General features: G+C 57.0%; 1 protein-coding gene across 1 annotated transcript; it reads left to right on the top strand.

Moving 5' to 3' along the window:
• The first annotated feature begins 1,538 nt into the window (after positions 1–1,538).
• On the top strand, positions 1,539–22,873 carry PPP5C (protein phosphatase 5 catalytic subunit). Its single transcript, XM_002923052.4, has 13 exons — positions 1,539–1,743; positions 7,572–7,813; positions 14,364–14,511; positions 15,234–15,355; positions 17,441–17,506; positions 17,834–17,932; positions 18,690–18,795; positions 19,563–19,705; positions 19,856–19,943; positions 20,739–20,779; positions 20,870–21,048; positions 22,098–22,179; positions 22,365–22,873. Exons 1-13 carry the CDS (start codon positions 1,623–1,625, stop codon positions 22,425–22,427), a joined length of 1,500 nt encoding a protein of 499 aa, XP_002923098.1. The 5' UTR covers positions 1,539–1,622; the 3' UTR covers positions 22,428–22,873.
• Positions 22,874–27,291: the final 4,418 nt, after the last annotated feature.

Below are 27,291 nucleotides of genomic sequence, written 5' to 3'. Positions count from 1 at the left end.
CCAGAGCTCTGTGTGTTGACTCATCTGTGGGGTCGCTTCAGGGTGTGTGGGTACACTGGCTGTCCCGTTTGGTTGTCATTCTGTATGTGTGTGTGTGACTCTGTTCCTGCATGGGTCTGTGTAACATTGTGGGTCTGGTGATGTTGTAATTCTACATATGTGTCTTTGTGACATAATTCTGTGAACCTGTGGGGGTGGGGAGTGTAATTCCGTCTACCTGTATGTATCTGAGTGAAATGATTCTGCTTTATGTGTGTTTCTGGTGACTTTGGGTTTCTGTGTTCCTGAGTGTGGGAGGTTTTGTGGTGTTGCAATTACACTTACACATATGGGACTGTTTTGACACTATCATTCTGTATACTGATATCTGTGTGACATGGTTCTCTGTACTTGTGTGTGTGTGAGAGAGAGAGAGAGATTGCATGTCTACAGATTTATGTGCAGATGGGTGTGCAGCTTTCCCATACACACCCCTAAAAGTCTCAAAAATCTAACCCACAAGGTGGGCTATGGAGCATAGAGACAGTAGAGTAGGACTTAAGAGACAGAATCAGGTGGGACAAGTTGAGGTCGTGGCATTGCCACCCTCATTGTTTGACCTTGGGCAAGTTTGTTGACCTCTACAAATCTCAGTGTCCTCAGTGGTAAAATGGAGCTGATATTAGTTGTCTACCTTCTAGGCTGATTGTTGGCTGTGACAGGAGGTGCTGGGATCAGGCTGCCAGGACAAGGAGATTGGGGAGTGGGATAGCGCGAGCTTCCAAAAGGGGAGCCACAGCAGGGCCTTAAAGGGTTTAGTATTATAGTTCCACAGGAGTAGCAGCTGCAGCTTAGAAAGATGGCCTGGAAGGGTGTACAGTGGGTGGGGGTGGCATCTGGAGATGTGGCCTGAGGCTATATTATTCAGGGTTTCCTAGGTCATTAAAAAGAGTTCAGGTTTTTTTTCTAAGGGCACTGAGGCACCTTGGCAGGCTGGGGACTGGAGGATGAGAATAAAGAAAGGAGATGGTGTAACATTTCTGAGCCTTGCTCAGGACTAGGGAACCCAGGCCGCCTTCAGTTAACAGCGAGAAACAAACCTCAAGGTTGGAACTTTATTCTCTTGTTTTGAGAAACCACGCATTTTTCAAAAGGGGGGGGGTATCTGCCCCTAATTGCTCAAGGTCACACAAATAATTGGCAGGAGGTCTAGTCTCCCGTCTCTAGGTATGTGTTGGGCACGGGGCTGCCCTGCAGCCACACCCACCCACCCGAGAAGACGGCGGGGAAATCCCACCGCGACCACCTTCCTCCCCCCCACCCCCAGAACTTCTGCGGCTTCGGAACACGGTAACTTTGAGAGCTGGGGCCAGGCCAGACCTTCCTCCCCCCGCCCCGCGCGCCCCCTTTCGCCCTCCCCATTGGCTCATTCTAGGAAGGGCGCTGTCTGAGGGCCCTCTGGTCACCTTGTCCTCCGCGCGCTCTATGGCGAAAGTGCCCTGCGCACGCGTGCGAAGGGCGCCTTCGAGGCCCGCGCTTTACGACACTTGTGCAGCAGCGGCAGCGGCAACTCGGCACTCCTTCGCGACGATTCGGCCGGGTGCCGCTAGCGGCCGTTGCCAGGGTGGGGGTCGCTTTGCGGCATGGCGATGGCGGAGGGCGAGCGGACTGAGTGTGCTGAGCCCCCCCGGGACGAGCCCCCGGCTGATGGCGCTCTGAAGCGGGCAGAGGAGCTCAAGACGCAAGCCAACGACTACTTCAAAGGTGAGCCCGCCCCGGAGGGGGCCAGAGAGGGTGGAGAGCCACCCAGGGCAAGGGGTGCCCGGCCCGCGCGGAACCATGGCAACGCGGAGCGGCAGCCTGGGCGCGGGGCAGACTCTACCAAGTGACCCGGCGTGGGGAGGCCCAGGATGGGGCTACGAGAGGACGACAGAGGGGGCTTCTGACAGAAGGAGTGATACCGAGAAGTGGCATTCGGAGCAGGTGCTACTAAGTGAGGAGACTGGGGAGGGCGCTACCAAGTGTGAGGCGGGAGGGGGACGGGAACGGGGGCATTTCCAAATGTGAGATCCTCGAGAGGTGCTAACTATGGTGAGACCTGAAGAGGGCGCTACCAAGTAGTGACAGGGGGCTGGAGAGTGATGGTGCTACCAAGTGGGGAGATCTGCGGTGGGTGGCACCAAGTGGGGCGTGGGGGGCACCGTCCCGATAGAGTAGGGAATTGTGGGGGTGGGGAATAGATCATTAGGTGGGAGGGCAAGGAGATAGGAGATTTGGGGTTGCACGAGGAAAAGGGATGCGTGGGAGGCCCTGAGAGTAAAGGTGGGGAAATCCCAAGAATAGTATGACATAAGATCTTAGGAAAGAGTAAGATGTGGGGGGACTCATTCATTCACTAATTCAGCATGTTTATTGAGCACTTGCTTTGTGCTAAGGACTGTGCTAGACTCTGGGGATATAGGAGCGAATGAGGCAGATGTGGCCTTACCCTTTTATAGCATGTAATTTAGCAGGAGAATCAGACATTGAGTAAAAACACAAGAAATAAAAAAATACTTAGAAGTTGTGAGGAATGCTTTGGAAAAAAAAACCCCACAGGGTGTGAAGTAGAGAGCAAGGGCTGGAGGCTACTTTAGAAAGCGTGGTCAGGGAAGGCATTTGAGTGGAGAAGAATCGCAAAGGAGTGTTCCAGGTGGGTGCGGCCACATGTGCAAAGGCCCTGAGGTAGGAAATGATAGACTGGCATGGCTGAAACTTTAGCAAGTTAGCAGGGAGACTGATACAAGATGAGTTTAGAACAGGGGCCAGACCAGGTAGGGTTTCCATAAGTCACTGCAAAACTACTTTGGATTTTATTCCAAGAGGAGACATTGAGTAGATAGATGGGCCAGTCTGGAGCTCCAAGGAGAGGAATTTGGGCATGGTCAGCCTATAAATGGAATAGAACACCTGGGAATGGATGAGGTCATACAGAGATAGGAGGGGCCAGAACCTTGAGGAGTTCTAATGTTTAGAAAAGAATAAGAGGTTGAGGAGAAGGAGTCAGTGAAGTGGAAGGAAAGTCGGGAAAGGTGTCAGGAAAGATGAGAGAAGAGAGTGCTTCTAGAAGGAGAGGGCTCTGCCTTGGGTCGGGTGCTGCCAGGGTGAACACTGAGCATTGAACAATGGATTGGCTCCATGAATGTTGGTGATAGCCTTAACAAGGGCAGTTTACAAGAGCTGTTTGTGGGTAACGATGAAGGTGGTAGTCAGCTAGGAGGACAACCAAGAGTGGACAGGAAGTGAGGAAGTGGAGACAGCAAATGTTGACAAAGTGGTTTGAGTATTTTGGTCCTAAAAGGGAGTGGAGAAATGGGGAGGGGGAGCTGCTTTTTTTTTTTTTTTTTTTTTAAAGGATGGAAGAGTCCAAGAGCCTGGTCCAATAGAGAACCGGAATTGATCCTGCAGGAGAGACGGGAGAAGGGAGCAGGGGAGTAATCTAGAGCCTTAGCAGCCTTCAGTTGGTCTTCAGTGGGAGCACAGGGGGATTCAGAGTGGGAGCATTTGGTCAAGCTACGGCAACAAGGAGGTAGGTCCAGTGAGGGATGAGGCTGGAGGTGGAGCCTTGGAGGCTAGGTCAGGGAGTATGGATGTCATCCTCAGAGTGGTGGGGAGGCATGGTAAGATCCCCTAGCCTCCTGGCTGAGACTGGATGCAGGGCAGAGCTAGAGCCAGGAAGGAGACCAGGATAGTGGACGGGTGAGAGGTTTTGGCATTGCTGACCAGAGACAGAAACCAACTCAAGAAATGTTTCAGAGAGGAAATGAGGGCTGGAGAGAGGGAGGAGGGAATGCCAGGCAGAAAGAACAGGATGGCAAAAGCCTATCCTGGCAAAGGTGAGCAGAGCCTGGCACTGAGGAAGTGAGTGGGGCTGGAGTGTAAGAGGCAAGGGAGGAGCCTGAGCTTTCTGCTGTGGACTCTGGGGAGCCATGGATAGTACTGAGAAAGGGAAGGTCAGGATCAGGTTTGTGCTTTAGCCAGACCCCTGCAGAGGGGCAGGACTGGAGGCTGGGAGAGCAAGGAGGAGGCTGAGGCAGGAACCTGGGCTGAACAGGATGAAGGCCAGGCCCAGGCAGGGCGGGGCCGTAGGGATGGAAGTGGATGAATAGAGCTGAGATGTTCAGGAGGCTGACTTGACAGAACGTGGCCACTGCCTTGCTTTGGGGGGTTGAAGGATCAGGAGCCGTGTGCAGGACAAGGCACGGTCTCCAGCTCGGGGATGGCAACGAAGGTGGGGCTGTCCCTGAAATGGGGCTGGGGAAGAGCAGCAAGTATGAGGGTTGATGCTGAGGCGAGGTAAGAATTCTGGGAAACGGTAAGCCTTGGGGGGGGGCTGCCCCCCAGGACCTGGGCACTCAGAAGCCCTGAGCCTGGGCAGGCAGCCAGAGGTGCTCGCATTGAGCTGGCACAGAGGAGAAAGCTCCTCCTGGTCCAGGCCCGTCACTGTCTGGCAGGCAGTGGCAGGCACAGAGCCCCAGCCTCAGGGGCTGTGGGAATAACAATAAAAAGAATAATTACAGCTCTCCTTAATTGAGCCCCTGTGGTGGCCAGGTACACCACTTTGCTTAATCTTCCCCGCGGCACTGGGAGGTGGGTAGGAGCAGCCCTGTTTGTTTTATAGAGGAAGCTGAGGCTCAGAGAAGTGAAACTGCTTGCCCAAGGTCAGAGTGTGAGCAGCGGAGCCCGGATATCCCCCTTCCTCACCACGTGCTTGGCTTTCGTGTTCAGAGTCCTTACCTGGAGCCTGCAGGGGGAAGAGGCTAGCCACCCCCCCCCCATGGCTGGATCCCCTCTGTGAGCTCAGAGCCTGGTCCCCGATGTTGCTCTGCTCTCTTCCCCTCTCTCTGGGCCTCATTGCCCCCCTTCTGTAAAATGGGAGGGGCTGTATTTAACCCTCAAAGAGGCCTCTCCGTCTAAGACCTTTGTAGACATGGTTAAGACCTCAGGCTGCCTGGATCCAAATCTTGTTTCTTTTTCCTACCTGCTGTGTGACCCCCCAGGCAAATGACTTAACCTCTCTGTGCCTTCGTGTCCTCATCTCTAACATGGGGACCGTCTCGAGTGTTAGATGCACCCGTATTTGTAAAGTAGATAGAACAGGGCAGGTTACAGTGTTGTCCGGTAGGTGCATGACGGACAGTCACCTTCCATTTCCTCTGCCTGGTTCTCCTCTTCGGTTAGTCATGTATTCACTTCTTTTGCAAGTATCTGCTGATGGCTTTCTCTGCTGTAGCCACATTCCATATGAGAGTTTATTTAGCCCTCACAGCTCGAGGAGGCAGGGCATGGCCGGTCATGATTCCTGCATTTTCAGATGAGCCAGCGGAGATGCAGGGAGGGAAGGCTGTTCGCCTGAGGCCTCATGGTCAGCATCTGCAGAGCCAGGTGTCAGGCTCGGAGACACCAGGCTCTCCACCCCAGGCCAAAAGGCCACTTGAGTAACACCTCAGCCGTCGAGAGAGCTGGCCAGCTGGCCTCTTTGGAATGCAGCCAGGAGGCTGGAGGTAGTCCTCGAAGGTGCTAGCATTCCAGGGAGGGTCCATCAGACTTAGGCTGTCTGGTTCTGCCCTTGCTTGCTTCTGGGAAGTCCTGGGCCTGCTCTCCGGGGCTCCCAGTCCTGAAGAGACACACTTATACCTAACGGTGACAAACCTGGAACGAGGAGGGCTGGGGCAGCCCGAAGGAGTGCCTGACTCCGCCTGGGGGTCGAGGAGGTCTTCCCGAAAGAGGGGATAGGGGAGCCATTTGAAATATTGCCAGGTGTTAGGCTTCAGGGGGAGTTGTTATATTGTTCCTGGCCATTTCCTCAGGACCTGACTTCTCCTTTTTCTAGTGTCAGTCTGTCTGTCTCTGTCTTCCTTCCTTCCTTCCTTTATTCATTGAAGAACTTTTCTTGGAACCTGGAACCCTCTTCTGTTTTCTTCACCTGACTCACTCTTTGTCACCCTTCAGGTCTCCTGCTGTGGTATCCTCTTGGTCTGTCCCTGTGCTAAACAGTCTGTGTCGTCAGTGTCTGGGGTGTGTGTGTGTGTGTCCGTCCTCCTGGACTGTGAGCCCCAGAAAGGTAGGGCAGAGGGGGTACTGGGTCTTCAGACAGGGCAGGGCTCAGAGAAGTAAGACAGACGGCCCCGGCCCTCACAGGGCTTAGGTTCAAATTGGGGGAATGGATCATAAGCAAACAAAACAAAGGAAAGTCATGGTCTATCCTTTGGCGCTGGAGAAAAGGTGGGAGTTAGAGCAAGACTTCCCATTTTAGGCCGAGTGCTAAGAGAAGGACTCTCAAACTCAAGTGCAGAGGGGGTACGTGAGTTGCCCAAAGACACCGGCAAATAAGAGGTGGAGCCAGGGATTGGGTCCAGGCCCCCCGCCTTTGTGCTAGGCTCCCTCTCAGGGGCCACCCGGCATGGAGAGTAAGAATGGGGCGTGTGGGTCTCATTCCTGCTTACTGCTTGCTTTGTGACCTCAACGCTGAGCACCTCACTGAGCCTCAGTACCCTCATCTGGAAAATGGGGCTAATGCAGCTGTCCTCGGGGGTATTGTGAGGGTTCAGGGAAGGGACTCATGTACCAAGAGCCCCACATGGCACTTGGCACGCCTTGGTCCCCCAAATCAGGCAAGCCTCCGAGCCTTAGCCTCCTGCCGATCGAATGGGCCCATGGGAAGGGTCCAAGCCTGGCTCTGCAGATACAGACTGGGTGTCTGACCTTGAACAAGACCTCCGTGGCTCATCTGTAAATTGAGCACCAGACGGTGCCTATGCCATGGAGATGTGAGGATTCCATGGGTCGAGATGTAAAGTGCAGGGCACAGCCATAGCTCATTTCAAATAAAATGAACCTTTTCTCCGTGGCCAGGTGACACATCCTGCTGCTCTACACTTAGAACCTCAGTGTCCACACCGTGCTGTGGCCTTCGGGATCTGTCTCGCCAGCCTCCCTGCCCTTACCCCCTTCCATCCTCCCGCTCCTCCACCCTAGCCACACCAGCCTCTCACTAGTCCTGGAACACAAGGCTTGTGCTGGCAGCACACCCCTTCCCTCTCTGCCCCAGGGCCTTTGCACCTCCTGTTCCTTCTGTTGGAAATGCTTTTTCTCTTCTCCAGTTTGTTGCTGCTTTTGGGTTTCTGCTGGTATGTCCCCTTCTCCTTGAGGCCTAAGTAGATTCCTTCTCCTTTCCCACTTCCTATTCTCCTGTTGGGCCCACTCTTTGGGCTTGTTTACTTTTTGCTGAACAACCAAGGGCAGACTCACATTTGCTGATTCACAACATCTGAGCTCTGGTACTCAAATATATCTTCTCCGGGCCATGGGACTGGAGGACGACCCTCCTGAAGTTCTGGAAGAAGTACCGCCCAGGTTGGGGCCTTAAGGGGCAACGGCTGGGTGGGTGTGTGGAGGTGACTTTGAGTCCTGGGGATTTGAACCTGAGGAGACAAAGTGTGGGACACTTGGGACAGGGAAGAGGGGACAGGCTGAGTAGACATTTCTGAGCTCAGCTGTGGACCTCGGTTTCCCCATCAGTGAACATCATGCCATCTCCTCCATCTCCACAGCCAAGGACTACGAGAATGCAATCAAATTCTACAGCCAGGCCATCGAGCTGAACCCCAGCAATGCCATCTACTATGGCAACCGCAGCCTGGCCTATCTGCGCACCGAGTGCTATGGCTACGCGCTGGCTGACGCCACACGGGCCATTGAGATCGACAAGAAGTACATTAAGGGCTACTACCGCCGGGCCGCCAGCAACATGGCACTGGGCAAGTTCCGGGCCGCCTTGCGTGACTACGAGACGGTGAGCTGGGCCTCGGGGAGTGGGCCGCCTCCCGGCACCTGAGCCCGGTGGATGCCACCTAGGGCCAGATGTGGCGGCCCGGGAAGGACGGCCTCAGGGTGCGTGGCTGGGGGGGGGAGGGTGCCAGGAGGCCATCTGCACGTTCATCCACCCTTCACCCATCCGACAGATAATGCCCGAGGGGCCCCTTGGCCTGGAGCACACTTTGTATGTTCACATCCCAGGTGTGCCATCCCTTGCTTGGTGACCCTGGACAAGTTACCTGGCCTCTCTGTGGCTCCTGTTCCACAGCATGAACTGGGGGGACACCAAGAGCTGCCTCTAAGGGCTGCCATGAAGAATAAACTAGTCTCTGCTTTTCAAGCGTTCAGACCAGTGCCTGGCCCGTGCCCTGTGACAACGCACTGCTGGGGTTTTTGTCACTGTTGGTGACCACGGGCCACACAACCCGTCTTCCAGTGGAGCTCTAGTTTGGAGGAGGGCAAAACCCAAACCCATAACCTAGAGTAGGCAGTCATTGCGGGCGAGGACATGTGCTTGGAAAAATGCAGAACAGGGCCATATACTGTAGAGGGCAGCAGACGGGGCATGTGTCGTGATGAGGAGATGAGGGAGGGGACCTAGAGCCAGGCAAGTCCCTAGTTCACCCGCTCATCTGCCACTCCCATCCCCGTGATTTGCTCTGATGGTCACCATAGGAATGAGGACATCAGGGCGCATGCGTTCCTGCCAGGCCTGTCCCGTGCCCTCCCTGCGGACTGGTGGAACGATTCGTTGTGGCAGCCCTGTGGGGGGGGTCCGGTAATTATTAATTGTGCAGATGAGGAGGCTGAGGCCCAGGGAGTTAAGTCACTGTCAGCGTGTGGCTGGCAAGCGGCAAAGCTGGGATTTGAACCCCCAGCACCTGTGTCCTGCTTCAGAGACCCTGAGAGGAGGGATTTGGCTTGTTCTGTTCATTGGGTCATTACTTGGCACCAACAGGGGCTCAGTCAGAATGTGTTGCATTATTATTCTGCCCCCTCCCGTAGGCCCCTGTCCTCCCTCCTTTTGTCTCATTCACCACCGGGCGCTTAGCAGCTTCTGTTGTGCAGCGAGGGGTGCCTAGGGGGCTGAGAGCCGCAGGCTGCAGTGGGAGGGAGTGGCTGCAGGCCTGGGGTGGAGGGTGGGTTTCAGGCCAAGTGAAGTCTTGAGCCAAGCCCTCGGCCAGGGGACACCTGTGTCAGGGTGGGGGCAGGGGCATGGAAGAGGCGGTGATTTAGAGACTGGGAGGCAAAATGGAGGAGGGAGTGGGGTGACACCTGGGAGGATGGGGGAAGGAACAGCAGGACAGTCCTTAGGAGCCTCAGGTCCCAAGTTGTTCCCCAGCCTGACCTCCCCTTACTGTCCCCTGGTGTCCTCATCACAGCAGCGAGAGGAGTGGCCACCACCGGGGTGGCTATGGTGTGAGTAGAGGTCATGGGGGCGAAGGGTCCATTAATGAGTAACCCAGGAGGGCCCTTGGGCTTGGACGGGGGCAGGGTGTTTCTGCAGGGCTCCCAGTGCAGGGAGAGGCCTAGAGGAGACGGGGCAGGGCAGAGGGCCGACGAGCCTGAGCACAGCTCTGTGGCAGGGTCTTCACCATGCCTGGAGCTGTAGGAGAGCCTTTCCCGGGTAAAGACCCCTTCTGCTCACGGCTCTGGCCCCCAGTCAGGCAGCAGCCTAACCCCACCTACTGCATGGGGCTGAGACCGTCGTCTCCAGCCATGTTGCGGGCTTAATCACATTGGAACGTCTTCCCAGGCCTTTGGGATGCCGTGGAAGGCTGGTGGCAGGGGTCCACAGCCCTTCGGGAACCAGCCTGAGGTCAGGCCACACTCAGCATTTAAATTGTCACAGCCTATTTCCCTGTGGAGGCTTTGCCAGGAGCAGCGGGGAGTCCCCACGTGAGCCCAGGATCCTTGCCCGTGTGGGTCCCCCCAGGCCTTCACGCTGTCCGCTTCTCCACTCCGACACATTTCGTCAGGCTCTGTGAGCGGCGGGCAGCTCCCCCTCCAGAGTCCCTACCTGCTGCCCTCCCCCCTTCCAGAGGTGCTTTGCAACCCACTAGAGCTTCAGGCCCTGTCTTAGATCGCGGCTCCCATGGAGGCAGGGCCAAGATGTGACCGGGCCTGGATGAACACAGGCCTGAGGCTCTGCCTTTAGTTGAAGGGTCTTTGCTTTCTTGGCCTTAATGTCCTCATCTGCACGCTCACTGTGGGCCTCACTCTGTTGTAAGCTCTTTACACGAGTGGGTTCAGTCCATCGTACAGGCAGGAAGGAGAGGTCCGGCGGGGGAAACCCCTCCTCCAGGGTCTCCTGGCAGAGTTGGGACTGGACCCCGGAGTCCCGTCTTGGGACTGTTAGTGGGCCGTGAAGTCGATTTAGTGGTTTGACACCAACACCTCTGTCTTCCTCAGACTAGAGAAGAAGAAAGCAGTTCGTCTGAAGGAAGTGTGTATATGTGTGTGAGAAAATGTTTCTCATGTACGTGAATATGGGCGTGTGGTATAAAACGTATCTTTCGTTACTGTGAGTCATAATCAAAGGCCTCAAGGTCACTGATGTAGGAGTTGGCGCTAGCAGCACAATCAGGACACCCAGCCACGGGCTGGGCGGCTCAGAGCGCTTTGGCTCTCTGCCCTTAGCGTCCGCATCTGTACAAGGGGGAGAACGCTGGGGACTGCCTCAGAGTGGTCTTGCGAGGAATAAATGAGGTTAGTCCGTTGAGAGTGGGGCCTGCCCCCACTTAGCACTCACTGCCGTTTCTCCGGGGGGGTGCCTGGGGGGAGAGCCCGTGGCCTCTCCAGGGGCCTCAGTAGGAACTGGTCTCCCTTTTCCGTGTGTCCACGTTGAACCCCACCCCTCCATCCCTCTCACCTCCAAGTTAATCCTTTCAGAGGGACCCTTGCTCCAGGATTTCTTGTCCCTTTTTTTGAGTCCTCTTCCCAGAAGACCCCTCCGCCCCTGCCCTGTTCTTTCCTGCTTGTGGTTGGAATGTCACTGGTCATTTGGGCCCAAGCCGGATCCAGGGGACTCCTTCTGCGCTCCCCACCTCAGGTTTTGGAGGTTTGGTTTATAATAGGGTTTGCATTTGGGTTTCTTCTTCCAGCATCGTCCAGCCTTGCAAGCCCGCACGGCGCCCGTACACGTAAGGGACGGCTACCCCATGGTTCCAGGAGTAGCTGTAGCTGATGGGTCATACAGCACTCACCGTGGGCCGGCGTGACAGTGACCCTCATGCCTTAGTAGCTGGTAGTCTTCACACCAACCCTGGGCCATGGGGCGTGTCCTTATCCCCGATTTACAGATGAAGAAACTGAGGCCCAGGGTGTGGTTCTCTCCCTCGAGGTCCCACAGCCAGGAAGTGACAGGCTGGTACCCAAGTCAGGCTCCTGACCACCGGCCGTACGCAGCGGACAGGGCGTCTCGGCACAGCTAAATTAAATCACTAGAGTGTCTCACCCTGGAGGGTGACAACCCTGCTGTCATGCTTGAGACTGTCAGTGTGCGGTGCCTGCCCCAGACCCGGCTCCCCTCCCACTGTCTGTGTGCCTCGGACGGGCCCAGCCCCTCTCCAGGCCGCATCTCGTCATGCTTGTAGGCAAGTTTGGGCAACTCGTTTGGTGGCCAAATCTGACCCGAACTTAGGAGAGGCCATCGACGGTCTCGATGCCTCCACTGGGGTGACCAGAGGTTCTGCTGCCACAGCGGGATACTGTGAGTACCAGTGCCACTCAGACCTCCCGGGGGCGTCGCGTCCCCTGTGGCATTGCCCAATCACCACACACAGGCGGCCCCCACCGCGTCACGTTAGGGGTCGCGAACCCGGGTTACTGTTCCATCAGTTGGAGCATCGTGTCTTGCCCATGAGCGCTCCCAGTTGAATGGCTCTTGTCGAAACCGCTTCTCTGGGGCATGGTGACTTCACGTGGGCTGTGAGAAGTGAAGAGTGAGAGCATGCTCCGGTTTCCCTGGTAACCACATAGACGCCATATGGGGTCGGGATCCGGACCATGATACAGCCCACATACGACTTTCTGAAGACAAGTCCAGCGTTGAGTTCTGACTTGCCAGGCCCCTCCAGTCTGGAGCGAATGACCTTCCCCCAGAGCAGGGGGGCCCGGCAGGGCCGCTTCCCCCTTCCCAGCCAGTAGTGAGTCGTAGTGAGTCATAGTGGCAGGCGCCACCGCTGCCAGGTGAGCTACTCGCTGGCTGCCAGTCACTGGGACAGGCCCTCCTCCCTCTTCCTAGGAGCTGAAGGGGGGCTCAGGACGGGGACGGCTGGCAGTGGGCAGGGAGGGGGCACCGCCCAGCGTGTGTGGTGGAAGGCAGGATCCTAGGCAGGGAGAAGACGGAATCCTGGCTTCTCGGGCCTCAGTTTCTCTACCTCACGTCTCTGGGCCTCAGTTTCCTTATCCGTCAAGTGGGGATTGTGGTAACACCCGACAGAGCTGCTTGGAGGATAAAATGAGCAGGTTCAGTGCGTACGACGACACCAGACGCATGGTGAGCACTCTGAAAATGAGCCGTGTGTTACTGCTCCTCTTTTCCCGGCCTTGCTAGTGTTCGTCCCCATCCTCCACCTGCCCTGGGGGCTCTGAGAACAGGGGACTGGCCAGAGGAAATGCTCAGTGGTTCATCCGTCCCCTGGGACACAGCCGCAGCCTCACCCTCGTGGGGCCACCTTCCAGTGGGGAGACACTCACCTCCAGCCATGCTTAGGGCTGGGGCAGGTGAGCCCCAGGGCTTGTGGGAGCACAGAGGGGTGTCTGACCCAGCCTGGGGGGTGGGGATTCTCCTAGAAGAGGGCACAATGGTGCTGACAGCTGGAGGAGGAGGGGCTAGAAAGGAGCTGGAGGTGCAAGTAAGGTGTTCTAGGCCGGGGGCAGCCTGTGCGAGGTGACGGGAGCTGGCACATGGGACTTGCGGGTTTGGTCTGGCTGGGCTGTGCTGGGCAAACAGAACGGAGAGGGGTGGGCAGGCCCGTGTGGGCCAGGCCGAGTGGCGGTTTGGACTTGATCCCAGGATGTGGACTCATACCCTCTCCCTGTTGGGAAGGACTCCAGGGGATGTCTGGGGCCGCCTCCCTCCCGAGCCTCACACCACACCCACACCCCAAGTGGAGCCTCCTGGCAGACCGCCCGAGCCCGAGCCTGCCCAGACAGGGAGGAAGCCAGCGCCTGCCACGCCCCAGCTTCCTGCCATCCCCTGGGTCTGCGCACCGGGGAGGAGCCCCCATGATCCGCGGGGGTTAGCGAGTGCCTCTGCGCAGGCTTCTGACTCCTGCTGCCAGCCTTTCCCCAGGGCTGGTGGCATCCCCGCACTTGAGGGCCAGCTCTGGGACCTACTCCTCGGGCAACCCACAGGGTGGGTAGGTCAGGCAGGGTCCACTCGTAGCAATTACAATTACATATAAGGAAACTGAGGCACGGGGGGGGTGGCGGTGACATTCTCGTTGAAGGTGATGCAGTAAGGAAGTGGCAGAGCCCTGTCTGCTTCCGAACTGAGAAGATCAGAGTTTGTAGAAGGCGGGGGCGGGGGGACACGGATCGGGCTCCTTTTATTGAGAACTTACTGTGCCTCCAAGTCACAGGCCTGGTGCTTCTTTGTGTGTGAGCCCGTTTGAAGCACAGCGGCCCGTGAAGGGGCCATGAGGTGCAGCCACCGCCTGTGCGGACTTTGCTCCTGCCGGCGCCTCTGTGCGCGCTCTGTGCAAGTTCGCTGCCGGGATGCCCACAGCCGCCCTCGGAGGCTCAGGCTCTGACCACTTCCCTCCCGCAGAGACGCTGCCCCGCTGCCTGGCGGTTATTCGGCTGAGGACTGCTGGAGCTGGGGTTTGAACCCAGGCGGCCTGCCTCTGCCCACAGTCTCTGCTGCCTTTCAGAGTTGGAGACTGAGGGGACGCCTGTGTTCATTACTTGTGCTTCCCCATGGCCCTGCCAGTGGAGCCTGTTATGTGTGACCCCCCCACTTTTATAGATGAGAAAATGGAGGACCAGGGAGTCCAGGTTATCCAGCAGGGCATTGGTTCTGTTGAGTCTGGACTGTTCCTTGTGACTGTGGACCCAGCCCACCCTTTCCTCTGCATCCCACCCCCCTTGGTATTGACCGTCACGTCAGTAGAGTGAGCCTCAGCCTGCTGGGGTCCCCACGAGGGGCTCCAAGCGGAGCACATGCTCTGAAGCTGGGAGACTTACTTTAACGACAGAGCTAGGGTTTTTGTAAGAAATCCCACTTGCTTGGGTTAACAGCGTTTTCCAAACCTCAGGACAGGCCTGTGTGGGCAGCTCTCCTTGCCCAGTTTTGGGACGCACAGACTGTTGTGTGGAGGTGAGAAAGTGCAGGCTCGCGCCTCTAGTGCCTGGAGGCCGGTGGTCTGGCTTCCAGGTTCGTGGCGCCCAGGGCCAGGCAGACCCAGCGCAGCCGTGGCATCCCCTCTTCTGCCTGCTCCTTTGCCCCAGGCCGGCTGTGCCTGGGCATTGATGCCTCTTTCCTTCCTTCCTCCCCTCCATCCCTCTGCCCACCTGCCCAGGTGGTGAAGGTGAAGCCCCACGACAAGGACGCCAAAATGAAGTACCAGGAGTGCAACAAGATCGTGAAGCAGAAGGCCTTCGAGCGGGCCATTGCAGGCGATGAGCACAAGCGTTCCGTGGTGGACTCGCTGGACATCGAGAGCATGAGTGAGTCGGGCCTGGGTGCCCCACCACACCCAGCCCCGAACATTCCACGTCCTTGCACGGGCCCTCTCCATTCCCCGCGCGCACTGGGGAGTGGCGGTGGGGGCGGCCTTGGGTCCCGGTCCCCCGGCCGCTGTCTGTTGCTCCTCTGCCTGTGTTCCTGGGAACCCCACGGTCCCACGCTGGGGCTCGCGTTCCCCAGGTCAGGCAAGGTGGGTGAGCACCTCCTACCCCCCACCGGGGCCTAGCTCCCTACCCGCATCTGTACCGCCCAGTGCAGCCCTCTGGGGCCTCCCTGTGGGGTTTGTCTAGGTCCTCCAGGTCATTCAGTCCTTCGTGCCACAGATAATTCCTGAGCAACTGCTATTTGCCAAACCCTGTTCCAGGCACTGGGGATGCAGCTGAGAATAAAATAGTCTCTGCTCTCATCGAGCTGTTGCCCTGGTAGGGAGAGAGATGCTTAACAAGTCAACAAATGAATTAGCTCTGCTAAGTGCTGTCAAACCAAGGAGGCAGTGGGAGAGAGGGTGCTGGAAGAGGGGGGCCCACTGGACAGAGAGGTCAGCAGAGCTAGCCTGAACAGGAGGAGCGGGCAGGGAAAGGACCTGGCTGGGGAGCAGGACCTTCTCCCTCCATCTTCCTCTCGCCCTGTGCCCGGGAGCCAGCCACCCCCGACGGTGGCTGTGGCCACTGACTCTCGCCCCTGCTCCCCATTCGCACACCAGCCATCGAGGACGAGTACAGCGGGCCCAAACTCGAGGATGGCAAAGTGACAATCACCTTCATGAAGGAGCTCATGCAGTGGTACAAGGACCAGAAGAAGCTGCACCGGAAATGCGCCTACCAGGTAACGCACCTGTCAGGTGCTGCGCGCACCTGGGAGCCCTGGAGAGCATCGAGGCTCTGGCTGCACCCAGACGCCGCCTCGAAGGCAGATCAGGGGGAGGGGCGGCCCCCCTGCCGAGCACGGCGCAGAGGAGGCTTTATTTCTGACGCTGCGCTTTCGCTTCTGGCATTTCCATCTAGTTACTTTTATTAATAGTTTTCATCTCCCTGCCCCATATGTTCCTGCATGTTGTCTTTTCCACTAGATATATTACACATTTATCATAGTTATTTTAAAGTCTCTGGTAATTCCACCATCTGGGTCATCTCTGGGTCTGCTTCTGTTGTCTGTTCTTCGTGTGTCTCATCGTTTTTTATCGTCTGCCAGACATTTTGTGTAAAAGAACAGTGGAGACTGAGCTAAGTAAGAGCCCTGCGCAAAGATGGCAGCCCTGGCTCCCACCAGGCCTCCGGCATGAGGGGCCCTGCTGGTCCCATCTGCAGCTGCGCACAGCTCTTGCTGGAGTTCTCCCCTGGCTCACAGTGTTCTCAGACTGGAGTCAGCCCTGGCAGGATCCCAGGGATGTCTTTATGTTGTAACATCTCCAGCTTCTGGAACTGTGGGAGCATTCTCTGATGGTCAGCCCCACGGCCAGATTTTTGGGCTGCTGGGGGAGTTCTGTACCCCCACTCTGGTGCCTCGGGAGGCTCCTGTCTCTTACACACACACACACACACACACACACACACACACACACCGTGCTGCCTCGCACCTCGCTTTCTGCGACGGCAGCATGAGCAGGGTGGCAGGTGAGAGCAGAGGCGTACAGTGGCGGGGGCTGCTCTGGGCTCTCCGCCGTCACCAGCCCACACCCGGCCGAGTGCTTTGCTGGCTACCTTCACCCTGGGCCTCCCGGAGCCCCTTGGCCTCCGGCCCTCCTGCCGTGCGGCTGGGAAGCCCCAAGGAAAGGCCTGTCGCTGCTACAGTTGATGGATTTAGCTTTCTTTGCAAGCACCCTTGGCTCTCCAGTGGTTTTCATGAGATTCTATTTTGTGGGTTTGGGGCTTGTTGTCATTAGGGCAAGAGTGACAGTCTTTTATAACCTCCATTCCGACCAGACGTGGACATCTTCTACTTTTTTTTTTTTTTTTTAATACTTTGGTTCCCCCCCCTAACTTTTTATTTTGAAAATTGTCAAAGCTACAGAAACATCGAAAGAACAGTACAGCTAACATCCATGCCCCCTCACCCAGATGCGCCTGTTGTTAACATTTTGACACATTTATCTTCGCTTGTTACACACGTGTGTGCGTGCATACACACTGCGGTCTTTCTTTCCTCGTTTCTTTTCCTGAGCCAGAAAGACATTGGATCATTACCAGTATCTCCTAAAAACAGGACATTCTCCTGTGTGACCACAGTTTGGGTGTCTCCCCTTAGAAATTAATACTGCCTAATGCAAACAGTCCACAGGCCGTCCACAAAATCTGGAAACATTGTCAAATATATATGACAACGTCGAGGTCATCTTCGGTCTTCTCTTAGCAAAAACTAGTATTATTTACATTTCCATACAGATACTTTAGTTTCCCCTAGTTCTCCCAAAAACGTCCTTAGTAGCTATTTTGTGGTTTTGTTTTTTTATGTTTGTTTCTTTTAAAAATCCGGAATCCATTGAAAGATTAAATGTTGCGTTTTATCTTCTTTCGTCTAGAACAGTCTCATGCCCTTTTGGGGAGACTCTTCCATGACACATGTAGACATGTCCAAGCCAGTTGTGTTAGAAAATGTTCCACATCTGGATTCATCCATGTTTCTTCATGATGCTGAGTATTTTTAGGGGAACCCAGAATCTCGGTTTTCACGTGAAATAATCCCGGTGTTGAAATGCCACAGAGGCCGCTGGGGTCACAGCTTGGGGGCCGCCTGTGGCTCCTGCCAGCACTCACTCGTCTGGCCTCCCCTGCCCATTCATTCCTCTCCCCTCGTGGCCTCTCCCTCACCCTCCATGCAGCAGTGTCTCCTGGTCAGCCCAGGCTCCCCGGGGCTCGGAATGGGCGGCAGGCCCTCCCTCCAGCCTCGCTCACAGCCCGCCCTGCCTTCCAGATCCTGGTACAGGTCAAAGAGGCCCTCTCCAAGCTGAGCACGCTCGTGGAGACCACGCTCAAAGAGGTGCGCGCCATGGGGTGGTGTGTGGATGGGCCAGGGGTGGGGGGCTTCCCAGCTGGGGAGGGGCTGTGGAGCTCAGAAAACTCACAGACCCACCTGGCTTGGTCTGCCTTTCCTCTCCCTCCCACCCCGTGCCTCTCCCCCGGATGTCCTTCCCCTCTCCTGGCCTCCTGGTCTTTGTCCCACCCTCTTCATTTCTGTGTTCCCTGCCTATGTCTTTTGCATGCTTCTTCTTGGTCTACCATGACCTCTTGCCCCTCCCCTCACCTCTGCCCCCTCCCCACGTCTCTCTCTGGGCCCCTCCCTCTCCGGTGGCCTCTTTTCTTCCAGACAGAGAAGATTACGGTGTGCGGGGACACCCATGGCCAGTTCTATGACCTCCTCAACATATTTGAGCTCAATGGTTTACCCTCGGAGACCAACCCCTACGTATCCTTCCTCAGAAGAGCACACCCTCCCTGTTCCTCCCCTGGGCTTTGAGAAAGGCGCCCCCACCAGCGAACAGGGCGTGGACCCGCAAAGGGAGAAGCCGGAGAAGTTGCTCGGGCACAGGGATGTGGGTGGAGTGGCCAGCAGGCACCAGATAGGCCGGGGCCTGTCTCCCCATGCTGTGTGATCTGGGCAGGTGGCTCAGTCTCTCTGGGCCCCAGCCTCTCTTCATCTTCAGAGGAGGCTGCTGTTAAGAGCACTGCCTCTTCTCTCGGGCCTCAGAATTCCTCGTTTGCAAAATGGGTGTCGTAGGGTCTGCCTCATCGGATCGTTGAGACAGTCGTGAAGAGGCGAGTGGCCCACAGTCAGAGCTGTATTAAGTATTTGCTGAGGTTACGACCATTGCTTGATAGATGGTCACCTCCAGGCCTGTGCAGTATTGGGTGGGAGGGTCTGTGTTCCATGGCTTTAGGGCTTGTATTTGGGGGGGGGGAGCAGAGCAAGCTGACCACCCCATGTCCCCCTTCACCATCTGTTGCCAAGAAACAGGCGAGGTTGGGGATGTCAGTACTGTCTCGCTGAGCTCGGAGAGGCCCAGCTGCCGGGCCAGAGCCAAACAGCAAGGAGTGATAGCAGCACAGACCCCCAGCCCTGCTGACACCCCCACCCCTAGGGAGGAACTGGCAGGAGCTGTGAGACATGGAGAGTCTGGGGAAGAAGGCAATGCCCGCCCCCCTCGTTTTCCTTAGCAGAGCAGATATTTAATGGCGACTTTGTGGACCGCGGCTCCTTCTCTGTAGAAGTGATCCTCACCCTGTTTGGCTTTAAGCTCCTGTACCCAGATCACTTTCACCTACTTCGAGGTGAGCTGGGCGGCAGCAGGGTTTGGGGTCAGTGTGGCCTTGTGCAAGATGAGCTCGCCAGGGAACCAGGGCCCCAGGGGGTGGGGGGTGGCTGTCCATGGAGAGATGAGGAGGAGGAGGGAGTGGGGGTGGTGGGCTGGGTTGGGGACTCCCGGGGGCCTGCCAGGTTTGTGGCCAGGTTCAGGGGGTTCACGCAGCAGCGCTTGGCCCGCGGTAGGTGCTCAGTAACCACGTGCTGCGGGCTTCCCCGTAGGGGGTACTGAAGAACTGGCTCCGGCAGACAGGGCCTGGGCGGCTTCCTTGTCTCCCCCAGGCCCCAGGGGCCCCGGGCGGGAAGAACGAGGTTGCACGGGGGAAGTTGGAGGCACAGCACAGGGCCAGCCCACAATAGGTGTTCCGTAGCGGGCCTGTTTTTTGTTAAGGCTTGCCCCCTCCTCGGTCCTTCTAGCCTGGAAGGCACGCAGCTTCTCCAAAGAGGAGCCCAGGGCCCGCAGGGGCAAGGGACACAGCCATGGTCACTCGGGGCTGGACCAGGCCTGCGCCTTGGGGACTCACCCGACGTGTGCCTCTCAGACTGTTTTTCCCTCCAGAAAAGAGACTGAGAACAGTGTCTGCACCTCGTCGGGTTTCTGTAAGGGGCCAGCCAGCTGATGCGTGAATGTTGTTGGCTTGGGGCCGCCGGGCAGTCCACCCGGGTCCCCAGACATGGGCCCCGGGGGCGCCCAGACAGGGGGTCTGAGGCTTCTCTCCATCCTGCTGCTGGCCAGGCAACCACGAGACGGACAACATGAACCAGATCTATGGCTTCGAGGGCGAGGTGAAGGCCAAATACACAGCCCAGATGTACGAACTCTTCAGCGAGGTGTTCGAGTGGCTCCCACTGGCCCAGTGTATCAACGGCAAAGTGCTGGTGAGGGCGGGGCAGGACCCCACGGACCCCCCCCCCCCGCACCCACGGGGGCTGCATGTGGGCAGATGTGCTGATGAAGCAAGTCGGAGGGTTGGGGTGTGGCCGGTGCCTCCACTCACACAGCTGTCGCCCCCCCCCCCCACACCCCAGATCATGCACGGGGGCTTGTTCAGTGAGGACGGCGTCACCCTAGACGATATCCGGAAGATCGAGCGGAACCGGCAGCCCCCAGATTCAGGTGACCGAGGCAGGCCGGGTGGCAGCCCCTTCCTTCCCAGGGCTGCAGCATCTCCAGCGGAGAGGGGTGGCCCTGCCCCAGGTGGGCTTCCGTGTCCTCACCTGTAACTCGGGTTGGCGCACCTCCCTCACGGGGCTGTGCTGGCGAGGGAGCGTTCGTGTTCACCATGGGGAGCGCGCACCGATCATTTACTTGTGAGTTCAGCCGCTGAGCCCGGAGAGCGACGTATCGGCTCCTGCTGTAGCCATGAGCACAGACAGAGAGTACTCACACATGCGCACGCACACACACAACTGTGGGAAGTGTGGCACGGGGCCCAGAGGGGTGGCTGGGATGCCTAGGGACACCACTTTAGAACTGGTGGGGAAGGAGGCACCTGCCCCACAGAAGAACGTCCCAGGCAAGCACAGGGGGTCCCACGTCAGGGTGAGCTTTGCAGCTGGGAGGAAGAGCTGGCAGGCCAGTGGTTTGGGGGTGAGCAGGGATATACTTTTTAAAGGGGTGGATGGGGCCAGACCCTGCAGAGCCTCACAGGCGTGGTGGATAGCATGGGCTTTGTCCCTAGGGCGGTAGGAGCCACAGCAGGCTCTGAGCAGCAGAGGGGTGTGATCTGAGCTGCGCTGTTAAAAGTTCCTCCCGTTGTGGGGCCAGAATACATTGAACGGGTCTGGAGGGGAGGTCATGGGGCTCAGAACCCCACTTCACGGGCCCCTGCTCAGGGATGCCCTGTCCAGACCCCACCCCTTGTGCTGTGGGGTGGGCCGGTCCCTGACGTGCCCTCTCCTCCCCTCCCAGGTCCCATGTGCGACCTGCTCTGGTCAGACCCACAGCCGCAGGTCAGTGTGCACAGGGCTGTGGCTGGCAGGTGTGGGCTGCGGGCAGAGAAGGGTGGGGCGGTCAGCACCCTGAGCTCCCTGTCTCCCCAGAACGGACGCTCGGTCAGCAAGCGGGGCGTGAGCTGCCAGTTTGGCCCTGATGTCACCAAGGCCTTCCTGGAGGAGAACCACCTGGACTACATCATCCGCAGCCACGAGGTCAAGGCCGAGGGCTACGAGGTGGCACACGGCGGCCGCTGTGTCACCGTCTTCTCTGCCCCCAACTACTGGTGGGTCCCACCTACCCCACTGGTCTGGGCTTCTCTTCCCCGCCCACTGTTTTTTGTGCTGTGGGGTTTTTTTGGTTTTTGTTTTCTTAACTTTATGATAAGAAAATGTCAAAGACAGGCAGGCGTAGGTAAAATAGTGTAAGGAACGCCCACGTGGCCGTCATTCAGGTTCAGCAGTTCCAACTCCCTGGGCTCTTTTAAAGCAAACCCCAGGCATCCCCTCTTTCATGTGCTGACACCCCCGTATGTTTCTGGAAGAAAGAACTCTCCTCTACGCAAGCAGAACGCTGTCATGCTGTCAGGTGTCAGAAGAGGCCAACTGAACCCAGTGCTCTCTTTCCTCGTGTCTTTCATGAATGTCTCTTTTCAGTTTAATGTCTTCCAAGTAGGACCCGCACGAGGGCCACACATCAGTCTCCTTGTCTTCCAGTTCCCCGTCCCTCCTTCCCTGCCGCTTGCCGGGTTTTGGTTGAAGAAACCAGGCTCCCCATCCTGCAGCTGCCTGTGCTCTGGTCCAGGTTGCCCGTATCCTCTGGGTGCCAAGCACCACGTTCCTCTGGCCCCTGTGTTTCCGGGCGCTGAGAGGCAGGGTGTGCTCAGATCAGAGTTCGGGTTTTGGCAAGAGCCCTGCCTCCATGGGGCCTTGTGTGCCCCCTGCCTGTTGGGTCAGGAAGGCCCTCTGCTGGCCCCGTCTGCACACCCCTTGCTCCCCCATCCCACCTTCACCCTCCTTCCCCTCATCCCCCCTCCTCCTACCTGAGCCTGGCGGGGGGGCTCCTTTTCCCTGGATTCCTGCCTTTCCCAGGTTGGCCTCTTTCTCACTTCTGTGTCTCTTCATCCATCTGTGTCTGTGACTCTCTGGCTCTCAGCATCTCTGTCTGTCTGTTTCTGTCAAGTGTCTCTGATGGGCTTTGTCCGGCTCTCTCCCTCTTCTCTTGGACTTTCTGCCATCCAGCCTCCTTGGGTCTCTTCTCCACCGCCCCCCCAGCCCTTCCTTGTGTTTCCCCCTGCCCCACCCCTGACAGGCCCCTCTGCCCCTGTCCCCACAGTGACCAGATGGGGAATAAAGCCTCCTACATCCACCTCCGGGGCTCTGACCTGCGGCCCCAGTTCCACCAGTTCACAGCAGTGGTGAGTCACCCGCACGGTCCCCTGCTCTCTGGTCTGGGCCTGGGGAGCACCAGGCTGAGAGGCCTAGTCAAGGGCAGGGCACGGTGCCCGACAGCTCTTGCGGGGAGGGCTGCTCTCTGCATCTGGTGCTCAGACTCCCTCTGAAGCTGCCCCATTTCTGTCTTCCTTGTCCTCTCGTTCCCCAGCCTCATCCCGACGTCAAGCCCATGGCCTACGCCAGCACGCTGCTGCAGTTAGGGATGATGTGAGGCGGCGCGTCCCAGGGCCTGCTCCCCATGTGACCCCAGGCCCGGCCCAGGGCAACGTTGGACCCCCTTTTACTTTGTAAAGTTTGTATTTATTCCCCTTTAGGTTTGCAGAGGGGGTGGGGAGCCGACCAGAGTGTCCGCTCCCTGGAGAAAGAGAAAGGAGGTGGAGAGGCTGGGGTTGGGGCACATCCGGGCATTGTGGAGGGAGGCCTAGCGGGTGGGGCCCAGAGGCTTCCCCGCCTCCCTCGTTTGCATGGCCCCTCCCCCCTGAAGCAATAGGGCCCCGCCATAGGAAGACCCCCCGGAAGGAGGGTCATCAGGGAGGCCTCGCCTGCATCCCCCCTCCTGGCGGCCCCGAGACGGGGCGAGGCTGGGGCTCACCCCCTTCCCCAGCTATTTTATGTCTGTAATTAAATATGTTAAAATAAAGTCATTATTGTAAGTCAGCTGGTCTCAGACAGTGGAGCTGCTGGGATTGGGATGACTACAGCATCCGGAGGGGTAGGGGGGCCGCCAAGCCCCACACCCCTCCTCTTCCATCTCCCGGGGGCTGGGCCAGCTGGACGGCTGGGCTCGGGGCTGACCAGCCAGGCTGCCCCAGTGTCTGCCCTTCCCGCGGGCACTGGAGGGAGAAGCCCCAGCCGCGGCCCGAGGCACACTGGGAAACAAGGCGCAGGCTGGGCCGGGGAGGCCAGGCAGAGCGGAAGCTGGAAAGACTCGTGCTTCCCTCTGACGATCCCGACGGCAGGTTCTCACTGAGGCTGCCGCGTGCCCTCAGTCGCTCACGGTGTCCGCCGGGGCAGACCCCACACTGGCTCTTGCAGCACCCAACGAAGCAGACGTTTCCCCCGCCAGGGAAGACCAGAGGTATTTTCTACCGTTCTTTCATTCTCCAACAGATGAATATCGAATCCTGTCCAGGCTGCTCTGCCTGCCCCTGCCCCTGCCCCTGTGGAGACATTTCTGTTTTCAAGATTGAGCTTCTCTGGACTCACCTTTTCCCGGGGAGATGTAGACCTGGGCTATTGTCTACGGGCAGGTGACAGCAGGAGAGGGGAGTCCTGTGAGCGCTTTGACCCTGTGGGTTCCCTCCCCTGGGGCAGAAACGAGATGGCAGTCCTCGTGCTGCCGTGGCGTCCGGAGAGGCTCTGCGATAGGGTCCTTTCCCTCAAGCCAGTCAGCAGTGGTGTGTGTGAACCCAGGGGACATGGCCTGGGGGTGAGAGTATCCTGAGGAGGACAGGCGTGAATCCCAGTGTGCCGAGTCCATTTCCTCCCCGTGGGAAGGACGTGGCCTGAGGAGGCCTTCAGACCTGCGCGTGGACCTGGCCTGGTGCGGAGCCGCCGTCTCCACAGGCACATGGGGTCGTGCCTCTGACAGCTGCTGTCAGGAGTCCCCAGGCCACCCCTCCTGTGCAGCCATCTGCTAGAAGGACTCACAGGACTCAGCAAGGCTGTGATCGTTACAGTTTATTATAGCAGAAAGAGATTAAAATCAGCAGAGACAAGGGGTGGATAGCGGGGAGCTCAGGAAAGCTCAGGCTGGAGCTCCCAGGTATCCCCCACACAGTGGAGTCACACGCACTGATTTCTCCCAGCACAGAAGCAGCGCACTCTAGCCTTGCCGTCCAGGATCTTTACTGGGCTTGGTCACTTTCCCTCGACCACACCTTAGTCTCCAGAGACACAAGCTGACGTCATGTGACCCAGGTCCCCAGCGTAAACCACCTCAAGTGGCCCAGGGCACTAGGTAAACAACGTCCTTCATCAGGGAGGACGTTCCTGGGCTTCGAGGTCCCCTCCCCAGAGCTGGACAAGGGGAGTCCTTTATTCACTGCATGGCTGCACAGTAGACTGCTCACTGGCTGTAGACGTCTGTGTATCTGTCTCGGTTCTGTGGGTTGGCGGGGCTTGGCCGTGCGGTTCCCACTTGGGGTCTTCGGCATTTGCAGTCAGATGACATCTGGGGCCAGAGTCATCTGGAGACTAGAAGACAAGCCTAGCTGGACACGGTGGTTCATTCCGAGTCCTAGCAGTCGGTACAGGCCACAGGCTGGGAACGGTCCCTGGAGCGTCCACACAGGGCCTCCTGTGGCTTAGGCTTCTCCCAGTGTGGCAGGCGGCTCCCACGGGGGGGCACACCTGCACCCACCTGCCCAGGAGGGGGCCCACAAGTCTTCATGACCTGACCTTGGAGGCCCCACTGCATCGCCACCACCACATTGTGCCAGTCACTAAGGCCAACCCAGATTCAGCGGGCAGGGTAATAGAAATAAATACCTTGGGGCGCCTGTGTGGCACAGCGGTTAAGTGTCTGCCTTCGGCTCAGGGCGTGATCCTGGCGTTACGGGATCGAGTCCCACATCAGGCTCCTCTGCTATGAGCCTGCTTCTTCCTTCTCCCACTCCCCCTGCTTGTGTTCCCTCTCTCGCTGGCTGTCTCTATCTCTGTCAAATAAATAAAATCTTTAAAAAAAAAAGAAATTTATTTGTACAATAAATTTGTACCTTTATTTGTACAAATTTCTTTTTTTTTTTTTAAGATTTTTTATTTATTCATTTGACAGAGGTAGAGACAGCCAGCGAGAGGGGAAACACAAGCAGGGGGAGTGGGAGAGGAAGAAGCAGGCTTCCAGCAGAGGAGCCTGATGTGGGGCTTGATCCCAGAATGTTGGGATCACGCCCTGAGCTGAAGGCAGACGCTTAACGACTGAGCCACCCAGGCGCCCCTATTTGTACAAATTTCTGATTCACGGTAGAGTTTTGGATTGAGCTCAAGATGCCAGAATTAACTTTAAGCCCAGAGATGCGGTTTTTCCAAAAAGAGAGGCCCATAGCTAGCATGTAATTGATCAGCCGCTTGGCTTTATGTGTCAAGGATGACTGGATTCTAGATGGTGTATTACCGGCATTCATCATAAAATCCTGATTGGTTTCTTTTTTAACTTTTTATTTGGGAACAATCTTCAACTGCACAAAAAGCTGCAAGAGAAATGCAAAGAACATTCGTCTACCCTCTACCTAGATTCACCTACGAACAAACCGTTCTGTTCCATTTGCTTGACACTCTGTGTGCGCGCCCGCCAGCGTTTCCTGAGCCTCTTGGGGGACCGTTGCCTTGCGCAGGTCCTGGCCCTTTAACCCTGTGTCCTTCGGTGTGCGTTTCCTACGAGTCGGGGTCCTCTCACGTAACCACACTACACCTACCTGCTAGGGAAGCCTCACACTGATACAATGTCTGTGTTTACGTCCTTGCGCCGCGTGCATCCGTTTGTGTCCGCGGACCCGGGCACGCCCTGTGTCACCCTTAGTCCTCTTGGGTCTGCATCAATCTGGAACGTTTCCTCAGCTGCTCTTTTATGACATTGACATCTGCGATGAATACAATCCTTCCCCCTTTAGAAGAATGTTTATTTGGGGTCAGTCTGCTGTTTCTTCATGAGACTCGGGGTGGGGACCTCCGGCTGGAACAGCATGGGAGGGATACACTGGAAGACCCGGTATTTGGGAAATATGCCGCAAAGAATTTCCTCCCGGGCTTTCTCTCCTTTTTTTTTTTTTTTTCCTAAATTGTAAAAATGTACTTATGTTCTGTGTAAGTCTTAACCATATTTCAGTTTATATGCCAGCCCTTTCTCTTGAGACTTGGCGTGGGCTGCTTTGGCCAGGCAGAAGTTTTTATCGGTTTTATCGGTTTTGCTTTCATGGTCTCTGCATTGTGAGTCAGGGTCAGAACTTTCTCTACACCCAGGTTTCACAGAGATCCTGACAGGCTTTCTTCCCACGTTTGTACAGTTTCGTGCTTTCTGTCTGGATCTCGGGTCTGTTTGGAGTTTTGTTCTGGTACGTGGGGCGTTATCTTTCCCCGAGTGGCTACTAGAGGAATTTTTTAAATTAAAAGAGAAACCACTTCAGGAGATGCTATGAGGGAGGTGGGAAGGTCCGGCGATCAACATCTTGGTAACGTTTAATGTCTTCACAAAAAAAAGGAAGAAAGAAAATCAGGAGGTGGACCCACAGAAGCTAAAACCACAAACAGCGTGACAGGCGGGGTGGTGAGGCAGGAGGGACAGAGGAGGAGAGGGGCTTGTTAGGGGAAGGTCTCAATACATCCATAAGTTTTATTTATTTTTATTTATTTTTTAAGATTTTATTTATTTATTTATTTGACAGAGCACACACAGTGGGAGCAGCAGAGGGAGAGGGAGAAGCAGGCTCCCCACTCAGCAGGGAGCCCGATGCGGGACTCGATCCCAGGACCCTGAGATCAAGGCAGATGCTTAACCGACTGAGCCACCCAGGCGCCCCACGTCCATAAGTTTTAAAGGAATCAGTAGGGACAGATCTATATGAGCTTAGGTCTGAGGTTCAAGGCAGTTAGTTGAACAATCACAGAAACAACCAATGTCTAAATTCTAAAAGGGAGTTTGGCCAAGAGATGTCTGTGAAAACAGGTAATTAAGAAGCAAGGCTGCAGATGCTGGGATGGGGGACCCCACCCTGGTTAGAATTTAGGTCAGGCTCACCAAGCTGGGGCCATGGGCGGTGCACGGGGGTGGCGGAGCGGGGACGCACTGAGGTCAGGTGTAGACACCGTGATGTGTGTCAGGTCAGAGGCCACTGGAAGGTCTTGGGGTCTGAGCAGGAACAAATGTGTGGGTCCCCGGAGTCTGGGCATGAATGAGGGGCCCTTAAGATACCTCACTGCCTGAGGAGGGCCTGCTGGAGCTGGGGGTGGCTGCAGAGGAGAAGCTGGAGAGCCAGGAGGGGTCTCAGAAGCCTCCCAGCCCCGCCAGCTGTGATGGACACAGGCAGCTGCCCCACTGGACAAGAGCTGAGACTCGGAGGTAGCCAGACCTGGGGGTC

This window comes from Ailuropoda melanoleuca, chromosome 12, assembly GCF_002007445.2.
Source record: "Ailuropoda melanoleuca isolate Jingjing chromosome 12, ASM200744v2, whole genome shotgun sequence".
Taxonomy (NCBI): Eukaryota; Metazoa; Chordata; class Mammalia; order Carnivora; family Ursidae; genus Ailuropoda; species Ailuropoda melanoleuca.
The sequence above is the reverse complement of the archived record's forward strand: the minus strand, read 5'-3'. Positions and strand labels throughout refer to the sequence as shown.

Bases quoted from the DNA above. Each gene is read 5' to 3' on its own strand.
- PPP5C (XM_002923052.4), top strand. From the start codon at position 1,623: ATGGCGATGGCGGAGGGCGAGCGGACTGAGTGTGCTGAGCCCCCCCGG. The intron at 19,944-20,738 runs GTGACCGAGGCA...CTCCCCTCCCAG, and splicing joins CCGGCAGCCCCCAGATTCAG to GTCCCATGTGCGACCTGCTC. The intron at 20,780-20,869 runs GTCAGTGTGCAC...CTGTCTCCCCAG, and splicing joins GGTCAGACCCACAGCCGCAG to AACGGACGCTCGGTCAGCAA.